Raw genomic sequence first — 13,249 nt, 5'->3', positions numbered from 1 at the left:
GGACAGAGGGTGGTCAGCTGTACAGCTGGTCCCAAGGCAGTGGTGGGCCAGGTCTCATTTCACCCACCTAGTTAGGGGAGCTGACCTAGAGCAAGGAAAGCTGATGGAGAGAGCGGAGAGAGCCTCCTGGCCAGTGGGAAGATTAATTCAATGTCTGATACCTGGCTACTGCAGAAGTCCTGTCCATCTTGCTTGCACTCACCTCCCCACACAGTCACCTCTTTCTGCCTCCTTCCAAACCCCTCTAGTTGTTTCTCTGGTGGCCCTGTAACCTCCACATTGAGGGAGCATCAGGAGGAGCTGGAAGTGAACAGGGAATGGGGGTTGGGTGTTAGGGTCAACCTAATAATAATAATAATTATCATTATTGTACTGTTTGTAAAGCATTTATTATATGTCAAGCACAGTTCTACATGCTGAGGTAGATACAAAACAATCAGGTCATACACAGTCCTTGTCCCATTTGGGGTTCGCATTCTCAGGGGAAGAGAGAACCGTTTTTTTTCTCCCCCATTTTAAGATGAGGAAACTGAAGCACAGGGAAGTTGTGACTGCCCAAGATCAGGCAGCGGGCAAGTGACAGAGCCAGGATTAGAACCCAAGTCTTCTGACTCCTAGGCTGGTGCTCTTTCCACTAGGCCATGTTGTTCGTCAGTAGAAGGCCTGTGGCAGAAAACTGCTAAGAGGTGGGGGACGGGATGGGAGAGGGTACAGAGGAAGAAGAATCCAGAACCTGCTGGTTTGCTGTGCTGTCTCTGAGTTAGGCACTATCCAGTGCCTTGAGTGAGACGCAGCCCCAAATCAGCTAAATTCCCCAACGGTGAGAATCATCAATGTGTCGAAAAGATGGCAAATTTCCACTCCTGGAATGCCCTGGATCCCGGATTGGGGAGGCCCACCGCCCTGCTGCCCCCCTTCCTCTCTTCCCCTCACCCTCCAGCTCCCCAGGATCAGATCTCTCAAACCTCTTGTTCCATCCAGGCACCGCTGGGGTGATAATCTCCCTCAGTCGCATCTTCACCAAGCTGCTGCTGTCGGACGAGAAGGAGAACACCATCATCTTCTTCTTCATCTCTATCGGAATGGAGTTCATGTGTCTGATCTTGCACCTGCTGGTGAGGCGCACCCGTTTCGTCCGCTACTACACTGCCCGCTCCCAGGATTGCGCTCCTGAGGTCAAGGGCGTCCTGGGCCATGGCTCCGGCTACCGCGTGCACCATGATGTCATTGCAGAGGAAGTAAGATTTGTAAGTTTTCTCTCCTGCTTTTTCTGCTCCCCCAGCTGTGGGCTGCTGAAGCCAGGACTGGAAGCCAGGGGTCCTGGGTTCTCTCTCCAGCACAGCTGGCTGGCTGATCTGACTGGATGATCTGGAGGGCAAGTCATTTCCTCAGCCTCAATTTTCCCATCTCCCCACTCCTGCCCTCTCTTGACATCTTTGTCCAAGAGAAAGGTCTCTTTGAGGGAGAACTACTTCCTGTCTAGGAGGGAAATGCCGGAACCGAGAGACACTGTGGAACCTCCACCCCCAGAGATCTTTAAAACTTAGTTAACTTCCTGGAGGCAGGAAACTGGACCACTGGACCTCTTTCAAGGTCTTTGAAGGACCCTGCAGGATTATTTTCCGCAAGTAAAGGAGCTGACCTATAAATGCGCTTTGACATCTCCAAAGAAAAAAATCCTGTAAAAGTTATTGCTGTGTCTTGCCCAATTTTCCCAGTGCCACAAGGTATCCCCTGCTGTATTAAGTAGCTTAGGAGGCCCATTAGCTTTCAGACCACTAGAGGACCATTTATGTACTGGTAATGGTGATGACGGCAGTCACCCTTCCAGAACGGCAGATGAGCCTCGGACTTGAGTCTTCAGAACAGAGAACTGGTGCAGAGGAATTGCTTACAGTGCTAGTGGCTTGTGCAGCACCTCTACCTTGACCTCTCTCGGTCCTATCAGTCATGCTCCCCACTGGAGCACTGAATATACGATGCAGAAGATACTTTCCCCCCCGCTAAATGGAGAGCGAGCCCCATGTCAGATGACTAAGCCCATCCTGATTACCTTATATCTACCCCAAGACTTAGTCCAATGCTTAGCACCTAGTAAGGGCTTAGCAAATGCCACATTAGTATTATTCTGAATGCAATAATAATTATTATGGTATTTGTTAAGCTCTTACTATGTCCCAAGCACTGTTCTAAGCGCTGGGGGGGATTCAAGGTAATCAGGCTGTCCTACGTGGGGCTCACAGTCTTAATCCCCATTTTACAGATGAGGTAACCGAGGCACAGAGAAGTTAAGTGGATTGTCTAAGGTCAAACAGCGGACAAGTGGCCGAGGTGGGCAGGCAAGGCAGAGGTGGAATTAGAACCCACACCCTCCAACTCCCAAGCCCGTACTCTTTCCACGAAGCCATACTGCTTCTCAAGGAGCAAAGAACGCCCTGGTTAGCCCTATGTAGGACGTAGACTGTCCACCCTGACTACCTTGTATCTACCCCAGCTCTTAGCAGAGTGCCTGGCGTGTAGTAAGGGCTTAAATATCACACACAAGAAAACCAAAAACAGTACCCTAGTGATCTAAAATGGATACTGTGCCTCCCCCCAAATAGCGTGTTACCAGAAAGTAAGTAAACTTAGGTGCTGGAAGAATTGGATTCCCTAATTATGAGAATATTCGGTTTCCCCGGGAATCCCAGTGCCAATTTCTTGGGGAACTGATGGATGGGAAGTGAGAAAGAGCACTGTGGATAGGCGAAGTCCTCCCACCCCCCAAGATTGACTGACCCCCACCTCCTCTTGCTTCAGTTTCCTCAGAGTATCTGAGCAGCTAAGCCTGGAGGCTAGTCAGATCTTTTTCTCTCATAGGTTGGAAGCAGGGGGAATCTAGATGTGAGTGGGTATAGGGGAGAGCTGTAACTTTGGGCTGGAGAAGATAGGGGAAGGGGTCCTGGTTGGGTGGACAGCGAAGCAGCGTTAACTGAGAAGGTGGAATGTTTGCTTGGTAACAGAGTACTGTCCCTAGGGCTTAGTATAGTGCTTTGCACATAGTAAGCGCTCAATAAATACGATTAACAATAGTGATGATAACAGAGGCTCGGCCCTCAGCCCGCCGCAGCCGTAACCCTCCTTAACAGGTAATGGCTTCGCACATCCGTTATTTAGGCATGGGCGCCATCTAGTGGTACTTTGCCCATCTTGGGTGCCCAACATTTTCGGTTGGTGTTGAGGGTCCTGTAAGACCGGGTTTTCAAGTTTTTTTTGAGAAACTGAGGACCTGTCGTCGCGAAGTTTCACCCCAAGTGCCCAACTCCATCGCAAACCCTCCCTCTCTCCTCCAGGCATCTCTCTTACCCACCCTTCTTAAAACAACCAACGTTCCCAGCTTCACCAACACCTCCAGTCACTCAACCAGGAATACTCTCCATTCATTCAGTTGTATTGATTGAGCGCTTACTATGTGCAGAGCACCGTACTAAGCGCTTGGAATGTACAAATCGGTAACAGATAGAGACAGTCCCTTGCCCTTTGACGGGCGCACAGTCTAATCGGGGGAGACGGACAGACAAGAACGATGGCAATAAATAGAATCGAGGGGAAGAACATCTCATTAAAACAATAGCAAATAAATAGAACCAGGGTGATGTACATCTCATTAACAAAATAAATAAGGTAATGAAGATATATACAGTTGAGCGAATGAGTACAGTGCTGAGGGGATGGGAAGGGAGAAGGGGAGGAGCAGAGGGAAAGCGGGGAGAAGAGGGTTTAGCTGCGGAGAGGTGAAGCGGGGGGTAGAGGGAGCAGAGGGAAAAGGGGAGCTCAGTCTGGGAAGGCCTCTTGGAGGAGGTGAGCTTTAAGTAAGGTTTTGAAGAGGGGAAGAGAATTAGTTTGGCGGAGGTGAGGAGGGAGGGCGTTCCGGGACCGCGGGAAGACGTGGCCCAGGGGTCGTGAGCGGGATAGGCTAGAACGGGGGACGGTGAGGAGGTGGGCGGTAGAAAGAAAGAAGGGAGGAGAGGTAGGAAGGGGCAAGGTTATGGAGAGCCTTGAAGCCTAGAGTGAGAAGTTTTTGTTTTGTGCGGAGGTTGATAGGCAACCACTGGAGGGTTTTAAGAAGGGGAGTGACATGCCCAGAGCATCTAGAGCAGAACTGAACCATCCTTCTGGTGGAGCAGAAAGCCACAACAGCCGGGGTAGGAGACAGAAGAAAACAGCTCCACTAAGCCTCGACACTCTAATAAGGCAACCTCTTTCAGCCTACTCTGTGCTGCCGCTGCTTCTGTGGCTCTTGTCGCCGCCGCTGCTGCTTTCTGGCTCCCTCAGAGTTCCTATCGTCTGTCCCCGTCTAAGTTTTGAAGTACCTCCAGAGGTTCATACATCTATTAAGGGAATTAAAACACCAGTCTTCTAACACAAGCTGAATTGCATCGGCCTCACTTGGGGACACGGAGAGATGGAAACTGTGAACCCGATATGCCAGTGACTCGCTTTCCCCTAGCTGGACCCATCCGAACACCTTGGGGCTGCAGATCCCTGATTCATCCATTCATTCAGTCGTAGTAATAATATTAATAATTTGTGGTATTTGTTAAGCACTTACTTTGTGCCAGGCCCTGTACTAAGGGCTGGGGCGGTTACAAGCAAATCGGGTTAGACGCAGTCCCTGTCCCACGTGAGGCTCACAGTCTCAATCCCCATTTTCCAGGGGAGGTAAATGAGGCCCAGAGAAGTGAAATGACTTAACCAAGATCACACAGCAAACAAGTGGTGGAGTCGGGATTAGAACCCATGACCTTCTGACTCCCAGGCCTATGCTTTAGCGCTTACCGTGTGCAGAGCACTGTACTAAGCATTTGGGAGAGTACAGTATAACAATATAATATAACTATATATTATATACAATATGATACAATATAACTATATACAGACAATATAACAATAAACAATATAACAATGAACAGACACGTTCCCTGCCCAGAATAAGCTTGCAGTCTAGATTTACCAGACTGTGGGTTTGGGTTAGTCCGGGTCTATGACATCCCTGGATCAGACTGGTCAGACTTCTAAGCGCCCTCTCTACACCACAGCTGAGTCCTAGACTAGACCTATCCCACTCCAAACCCAGAAGTCTGGGTGTTATGGGATCAGGTGCAACATGGTCTAGTGGAAAGAGCATGGTCCTGGGTGTCTGAGTATTGTTATATTGTACTATCCCAAGCGCTTACTGTAGTGCTCTGCACAGAGTAAGGGCTCAATAAATACGATTGACAGACTGAGTCGGAGGACCTGGGTTCTAATCCCTGTTCTGCCACTCGTCTGCTGGGTGACCTTGGGCAAGTCACTTAACTTCTCTATGCCACAGTTCCCTCATCTGCAAAATGGGGATTCAATAACCGTTCTCCCTCCTACTTAGATTGCGAGTCCCATGTGGGACCTGATTATCTTTGTATCCACCCCAACACTTAGTACAGCGCTTGACCCATAGTAAGTGCTTAACAATTATTATAATGATTACTGTCACCCTCCTTCATGGTTCCTGGAAAGGAAACAGTGTCTAAAGTCTGCTGGGCCAGCTGCCTTCTCTCCCCGCTCCTAGCCAGTCCTGCCAGGAAATAGGATCTGTGGAGAACAAAGATGTAAAGCCCCCAAGTTCCTCCGCTCCTTGCGTGGTGAGTCTCTGTTGAGCAGTGGGCCCAGATTCCCTCCCCAAGCTGATGCTGGCTCTTTCCCTCTGATGGCTTCTGCAGGAGAACCGGCCTCAAGCCCAGGGTGGCTCCCCCCCGGGCAGCCTGGGGCCTGAAGCTGAACTGGCCGGCAGCGGCACCTACATGAGGTTTGACGTCCCACGGCCTAAAATCAAAAGGAGCTGGCCCAGTTTCCGAGGTAGGGAAAGGGGAGACCTTGAGGTCAAGTGGCTCTTTGCACTGGGGAGTCCCCAGCCGGTGACCTGAGTCTCATTTCCCCCACTGAGGGGCTGGGGAGGTCAGAGGAGTCACAGTGGTGGAGGGGAGAGTCTTTGACTCTGCTCCTTGTTGTGGGGGACTCTGGGAGGGAAGGACCTCTCCCGTCATCTGAGCTTTTTTGATCCCGCCAGGTGGGTCCAAGGGGGGCGGGGAGTCGGGAAGGACAGGTAAGATCATGACTTGGGACATTCTCAGATCATACTTGGCAGCTCCACTTGGTTTCCCCTGCAGATACTTCTGCCCGTCAGCGAGACGCAAAAAGGGGCCCCAGCATTACCATCCCTGTGGGCTCCAGTTCCCTGTTAGCAGGGAAAGAGGAGGAAGGGTGACAGGGGATCCGTGTGTTCCCCGCAGACATGATGTTACACCGCTATGTGGTGTCCCGGGTGATCTGGGCCTACATGCTCTCCATTGCGATGTCCTACTTCATCACCCTGTGCCTCTTCCCGGGACTGGAGTCGGAGATCCGGAACTGCACTCTTGGGGAGTGGCTCCCGATTCTCATCATGGCCATCTTCAACCTCTCGGATTTCGTGGGCAAGGTAGGGGGGCTTGCTTGGGGAAGGGAGGGGATTTCACTGGGCCTCGGGGAAGGGTTGCCTGGTCTGTCTGTGGCGTGGCTGTGGGTCTCGCCCCCCTTGGGTTGACACGACACCAGGGTCCTGGAGTTCCTGTGAAGGAGCATTCAGTGCCACGGGAGAAATAAGGCGTCTCTGACTGTGGAGACCTCCTTCCTTCTGGCCGCTGCCCCAGAACATTCATTAAAGGGTTCTAGACTCTGGTCTAGTGAGTCAGGGGACAGTCCTAAGTTGGGAATGTTCAAGCTCTGAGTTTTCATGGCAGAAATCCCTTCATCCAGGGGCAGGACAATCCTTGGGCCTCTCATTCCTGGTGTGTTCTAGAGCGAGATGATTTGGAACTCTTTGCCCATCCAGAGCAACGCACCCAATGCTCCAGACTAACCCTGGAAGCCAACTCTGGCTTGGGCTCAGCTCTAGATTTTGTGCATTACAGATACTGGCAGCCTTGCCCTACGACTGGCGAGGGACTCACCTGCTCATCTACTCCTGCCTGCGGGTGATCTTCATCCCCCTCTTCATCATGTGTGTGTACCCCAATGGGAAACCCACGTTCAGCCACCCTGCCTGGCCCTGCATCTTCTCCCTCCTCATGGGCATCAGCAACGGTTACTTTGGCAGCGTGCCCATGATCCTGGCTGCCGGCAAAGTGAGCCCGGAGCAGCGAGAGCTGGCAGGTAGGAGGCGTCTACCTGGGACAACTTCAAGGCCAACGGGCAGACAAAATGATATTCGTGGGACTGGTCTGGTAGCAATAGATTTTATTCGATGCCCACTTGGTGTGTTCCACTGTACTAGACACTCAGGAAGTCCTGGGTCTGCGAGGTGCTCATACTCCAGCCAGGGGAAGCAGATACGAGTATTTAAAACCCTGCCTAAATGAACCAACTGGGCACCCCCTCTTAGACTGGTAGCTCCAGGAGGGAACAGGATTGTGTTTGATCTGATTGTATTGTATGTACCCCAGCATTTACTGCAGTGCTTGGCACATAGTGAGTGCTTAGCAAATGCCACAGTTATTATTACTGATGCATGAGGACTAAGGAGGGTGGAATAAGCTGCCTCCCAGAGCCTCCACACTGCCCTGCTGTTAGGCAAGAGTCATTTTCTGGCTGGGACCATTGCCCTGTAGGTATAGGTTAATTAAATCACCTAGTCCTCCCTAGTCCTTTCTAGTCCTCCACAGCCCTCCCCAAGCCCTCCACAATTCTCCCCAGTCAACCCCAGCCCTCCCCAGTCGTTCCCAGTACTTGGCACATAGTAGGTGCTTAGCAAATACCATTATTCTTATTATTATCCCCAATCCTCCCCAGTCATCCCCAGACCTCCCCACCCTCACGATAGACACCAATAGAGATATAAAGAACCAGCCCCAGAAATTATATTTCCATATTGCTGAACATTCCGACTTCCCCTCAACCTGAGTTCTTTCTCCCAGTGGGTAGCCTTCTTTCTTTCAGGCTTTAGACTTCCGCTCCTTTGACCAGCATGCATGCAAGCGACTGTCAAGTTGTTGGGCTGGAGGGTTGGGAGAACTGAATCACCCTCTTTCCTGGAGGGCCTGGCAGGGACAGAGAACTGGGGGAGCTTGGGTACTGAAGGTCTGGTCCCCCATCCCCCTCTCTCTTTCAGGCAACACCATGACAGTGTCCTACATGACCGGCCTGACTCTGGGCTCCGCAGTGGCCTACTTTGCCTACAGCCTGACCAGTACCTCTCACAGCACCTGTTTCCACACCGAAACGTACAATGGCTCCTACACAGCAGGGTACTGAGCAGGCAGGCCTCGGGGCCTGGGACGGGAAGGGGGCCCCCAACTGCTGCTGGAGGCTCAAGATGGGGAGGACTGGACCGAGGCAGGTTCATTTCCCTTTGTGTGTTGACTCCATTCTCTCCCTGGTCCCCACAAGAAAGGTATTTGGGTTGATGGATAGACTCTCTCCACTCCTTCGCTCCCCTCCCATCTGTTGGTTAGGTAACTCAGGTGGGAGAAATGTGATTCCTGGCTTTGGAGTGGAGTGTCAAAAATCAAGCATCCTGGACAGTGAAAAATGAGGATGGCAGGAAGAGATTGGCCTTTCCTCCACTCTTCATGAACCTGTTAAGAGCCTCCTTGGATTTCCCCTTTCTTTTGCTTTCCTGCCTCATCTTGGTATCTTTGATTTTGACTCGGTGACCTTTCAGGGTCCCTTTGGAATGGGGGCAGGGGGCATGCCTGGCTAGAAGTGGGAGTTAAGATACCTCAAAGGATCCCAGAGCCATGTAATGAGCTGAACACTGACTGTTGCCCGGGAATGGCACAGAAAGGGCAGTCTGGAACTGCCTGCAGGCAGAGAGCCCGGAGATCTTGGGAGAAGGGAATCAGGATGGAGGGTGGCCTTTTGGGGCTTATTTTGAATACCTGGATCCCCCTCCTTGTGTCTTCAGCTGGAACAGCTCTGGTGTCCCTGAGGATGACCTGAGCCCCATCTCTCTGGCCTTTCCAAACTTAGCCCAGGCTGCCCTTGGGCACCCTGCTGGCAAGGGAATCTCCAGCCCCAAGGGAAATGTGAGAAATGGGGCATAACCTCCTGAGGGAATGGGCTGGCCCAGGCTTTGGTTTTGAACGAGAGAAGCCCTGGTTAGGCACTGAGCCCCATGCCAGTTTTACCGAGCCAAAAAGATCCAGTGGATAGAGGCACTTGCATCGTTCTCTGATAGATGGAACCGGGGACGGCGGCAGGGGCGGGGAGGTGCCGGATAGAGGTCCAGTAACCCGGCTGGGTGACAACTTCTGTGCATTGTTAGCCTCACTGCTTCCCTTCCTTGGGGACAGGAATTAGCCAAGGGAGGTGGTGCTCAGGGTGGGACTGCATGGCCACACAGAGGAATGGGCAGGAATGGGGTGGAAAGCATGACTCGGGGGCCTGAGGCTGGCTGCAATAAGATGGTGAGAATTGGAGGCCAGTGAGGAGGATGAAGAGAAAGGCTGGGAATTCTCCCAACACTCTCCCTCCCCTACTATGGGCAGGGTCTGCAGCAGGTCTGCCCAGGGTTGTTTGGGGTAAAATCAGCAGAATTTGGAGTTTTGTTCAATCCTGAAACTTTCTCCTTCGCCTGCTCACTGGAGGGTTTCTTTTGGGTCACATCCTACCCCAGAGGCCTTGACTTAATGGCATTTTTGTTCTCAAGCTGCCAGGTGCCCCAGCCTAGTGCCTCAGCCCACCTCCCCTCAACACCCTCACCTCCTGCAAAAATCCAGCAAGCTATGGTCCTGGTGTGGTGATCCTGCACTCGTCCCCCGGGACTTGAGGCGAGCAGTGGGGCTGGGATAACTGGGGAGTAGAAGTGGGAGACCGGGGCCTGCATTAATCTGTGGGCTTGTCCCTTAGACCAAGGTTGTCTGGCCTGTCTGGTCCTGGGAAAGACACGAGCTGGTTGTTGCTGGGAGAAAATGTCTCAAGTCTTTGGGTTTCAGTCTCTCCCTGTCTGAGTTCTTGTGTGTGGGCCTGGGCAGGGATTCCCAGCCTTTTCCTATCCAGTAGTACCCTCAGCAGGGAACACTACATGTGCCACTGAGTTTTATTGTGTGTGTGTGTGTCTGTCTCGTCATAAAAATATATCACTCTGATCATTAAAGAAATCTGTGAGAATATATATGAGATAGAGAAAATATTACAGCAGCTGGAAGTTTATGATCTTTAAAATATATCAGACTCCATCTATTTTAAATATAAATGTAGCAGATTTTGTAATACTGGAACTATATTTCATATCTCATCCTATGCACCTTTGAATGCTCGCAGGCCCCAGCCCCTGAGCCTCCACACAGATGGCTCCACCCAAATGGATGAAGCAGCACAGCCTAGTGGATAGAGCACGGGCCTGGGAGTCAGAAGGTCATGGGTTCTAATCCTGGCTCTGCCACATGTCTACTGCATGACCTTGGGCAAAGTCACCTAACTTCTCTGGGCCTCAGTTCCCTCCTCTGTAAAATGGGGATTGAGTGTGAGACCTATGTAGGACAGGGACTGTGTCCAATCTGACTAACTTGTACCTACCCCAGCACTTAGAATAGTGCTTGGCACATAGTAAGTGCTTAGCAAGTACTATTATTATTTATTATTATTATTAATTGTATTGTGTCTTCCTGAGCTTTCATCGACATGGAAAGAGCGGCTGTGTTTAACCACCACGGAGGGAAGGTTACCGAGAGAACATTCTGGGGCTCCAGATCCTGCTTCCTGTCCACCAGGGTCTGGAAGGGGGAGTGGGGGAGGCCAGGAGGGAGAAGGGGGCAAAGGGGCTCCCCCGAATTGGCAACCACAGCCCAGTGACCCCAGTGGAGACAGGGCTCAGGATGGGCCAGGCTTCTTCTGTGCAGAGCACTGTTGTAAGCACTTGAGACCTGAACTAGGCACTCGACCAGTCCGCCAGGGCCCCTGAGGCAACTACTGCTTCTGCCCCAGTCGCCACTCTGATGGCAGTACCCCCAGAGTGAAATAGTGGCAGGAACACGGCCCAGTACGGGTCAGTTCCCGTGGGGAGCCAGTGGGGAGAGGAGGGGGGGCCTTGCCAGGCCCTGGCCTGGCTGGGGCTGGAATGAGTCAGGGATTCTTTCCAGACTGGAAACGCAAAGCCCCATCCCAGCATCGGCTGCTGGAGAAGCTCAGCCCCTGCCAGGGCCATTCCAGAGAGAGCAGTGTCCACAGTTATGGTGCCGATGAGTATGAGTATGGCTTCTTTAACCTCTTCCTGTGACAGAAAATGGCTGCCACCACTGCTGTGGGACTGACTGGGTTTGGAATAAAGGTGGCCGGGCAGAATCCCCAAGAATTGTGATGGTCCCACTTAGCCAGGGCTTTTAGTCCTTAATCTCCAAGCTATTATGGACATGGATCCAGATTCATTTCCAGGAAGGAAGGTGTGGGAGGGTGAGGGGAGCTACCTTTCATGGGCAGTAACCTAGGGTTTGGCTCAGTGCTAGCCCAGCCTGGTCTGATGGCCAGGTCAGGATCAGGAGAATCCAGGGGCTCGTTATTGGTTTCTTCTTTGGTCCTTCCCCTCCCTACTTCATTGCTGGGGCTAGAACTGGCACCGGGGGCCCTTCTAGTAGAGGGAGGGGTTCAGCTCTCCTCTCATTCAGCCTTGGGACAGTCCTAGGTTTGGCCAGAAAGGGTTCAGGGGGAAACACTAAGCTTGGGTGCATTTTGCTAAGCAGGCAAGGAGTCTGGTTCTTCGTGCTGTCCCTTGGTCTTCTTTGTGCTTTAGATTTTGTTTATAGAACCATCATGTCTTTGGGCTCAAGGATCTCCACAAGTCACCTGGCCATTCCCCTGCCTAGAGGTATCTATGCCTAAACCCATCTTGGATGGAAGCTCTCCAAGACAATCTTCCTTCTTCCTCTCCCTCCCTGTCACCCTCCCCCAGCGACACACACACACACACACACACACATTCACACACGCCTCCCGAGGGTCCCATTCTAACATCAAATATTCTTGCTGGCAGGAAGCCTTTCCTTACATTTTACTTGCCTGTAGTTCCCTGTGCATCAATCTTCAGGGACTTTGGGTCAGATCTGTAGATATTCTGGTCATTCTGACCTGTGGATAAGACTCTTTAAAAGGATTCCTGGTGGCCCTGGCTATCGGGACACGGCCCTAAAAGCTTGGGCTAGTCACAGTGACTGGTAGGGGTGGCTTGGAGTGCAATGGGATATGCCCAAGGAAGGCTGAGACTCATCTGCACTATTGAGATCACATCCCTTTGGGCCTGACCAAGGGCTCTTAATGAGTGCTGGGTACTGGGGATCATCAAAGTTGTCCCTCTAGCCCAGCCTCTCTTCTGCCTCCCAGCCTCATGTCAGTGAGCCGAAGGCAAAGGGGGCATCTTGCTGTGGAATGGCCACCTTTGAAATGGACAGCCTTCCTGCCCTAAGCGATCGCAGACCTCCCCTCCCTATCCTCCCCAGCCTAACTGGGTCCGGACCTGGGTGGGAGATGCAGTATGACTGGAATCTGTGCACTGTGGGCTCATCCACTCTAGTGGTGATGAGTGAAGGGCGAGGTGCCTAATCCCTGTGAGGGGAGATCCATGTCAGGGAACTCGTCCTGGGATAGCCAAGGTGACTCCCAGAAACCTCCTAGAACAGCCAGAGCCATTGTTAGACCAGCGCCAGCCTCCACTACCCCTCTCCAGCCACCGAGGCCAAGACATGGCCTTCGTTAGAGTTCAATTCTCACAATAATGGGCCTCTGCCCTACCCAAGTTGGACTAGCCCACACCTGCTTTTCCCAGCTCACCTTCTTCCAGAGGGAATGAATGACCTGAGTGGTGGTTTCTATTCTCTCAGAACGAGTTTGAGAAACGGATTTGCAGTGGTCTGATGTGGGCCGGGGGGTGGGTGGGGGGTGGGGGGGTGGGGAGAGGCAGGGAAGGGGTAGCCATTCTGATCCCAAGACAACTTATCTACTCTGTCAGCCCAAGGCCCGGGAGGCATGATGGGCTGAGCTGAATTCACTGTGAGTGTGTGTCTCCCAAAGACCTGGGCATCTCACCCTGTCCCTTTACATGTCTATTTCTGGTAGTCATTTTACTGCTCTGTGTTTGAAGCCCAATAAAGTTTGGTTTTCCTAACCCAGAAAGAATGTGGACACCATCACTCTTTCTTTCTAAGAGCGACACAATGGGCGGGACCCTCCTGAGACCCAACCTCACCCCCTGGGCTACTTTGGG

At 52.0% G+C, this 13,249-nt stretch overlaps 1 protein-coding gene across 5 annotated transcripts in view; it reads left to right on the top strand.

The window, feature by feature from the left end:
• SLC29A4 (solute carrier family 29 member 4) overlaps nucleotides 1–10,166 on the top strand; it is a 31,756-nt gene extending 21,590 nt beyond the window's left edge. For 4 of the 5 annotated variants that reach the window (XM_029058606.2, XM_029058604.2, XM_029058610.2 and 1 more), the window contains 5 exons: nucleotides 982–1,247; nucleotides 5,739–5,874; nucleotides 6,309–6,496; nucleotides 6,969–7,209; nucleotides 8,165–10,166. In XM_029058606.2, coding sequence (XP_028914439.1) covers nucleotides 982–1,247; nucleotides 5,739–5,874; nucleotides 6,309–6,496; nucleotides 6,969–7,209; nucleotides 8,165–8,307 — 974 coding nt within the window. In that variant the 3' untranslated portion in view covers nucleotides 8,308–10,166. The remainder of the gene's footprint in view (nucleotides 1–981; nucleotides 1,248–5,738; nucleotides 5,875–6,308; nucleotides 6,497–6,968; nucleotides 7,210–8,164) is intronic. The other variant, XM_029058605.2, reaches the window with a different exon arrangement.
• The last annotated feature ends 3,083 nt before the right edge of the window (nucleotides 10,167–13,249 follow it).

The sequence above is a fragment of the Ornithorhynchus anatinus genome, chromosome 2, assembly GCF_004115215.2.
Source record: "Ornithorhynchus anatinus isolate Pmale09 chromosome 2, mOrnAna1.pri.v4, whole genome shotgun sequence".
Classification (NCBI taxonomy): Eukaryota; Metazoa; Chordata; class Mammalia; order Monotremata; family Ornithorhynchidae; genus Ornithorhynchus; species Ornithorhynchus anatinus.
This window is presented reverse-complemented; position numbering and strand designations above follow the sequence as displayed.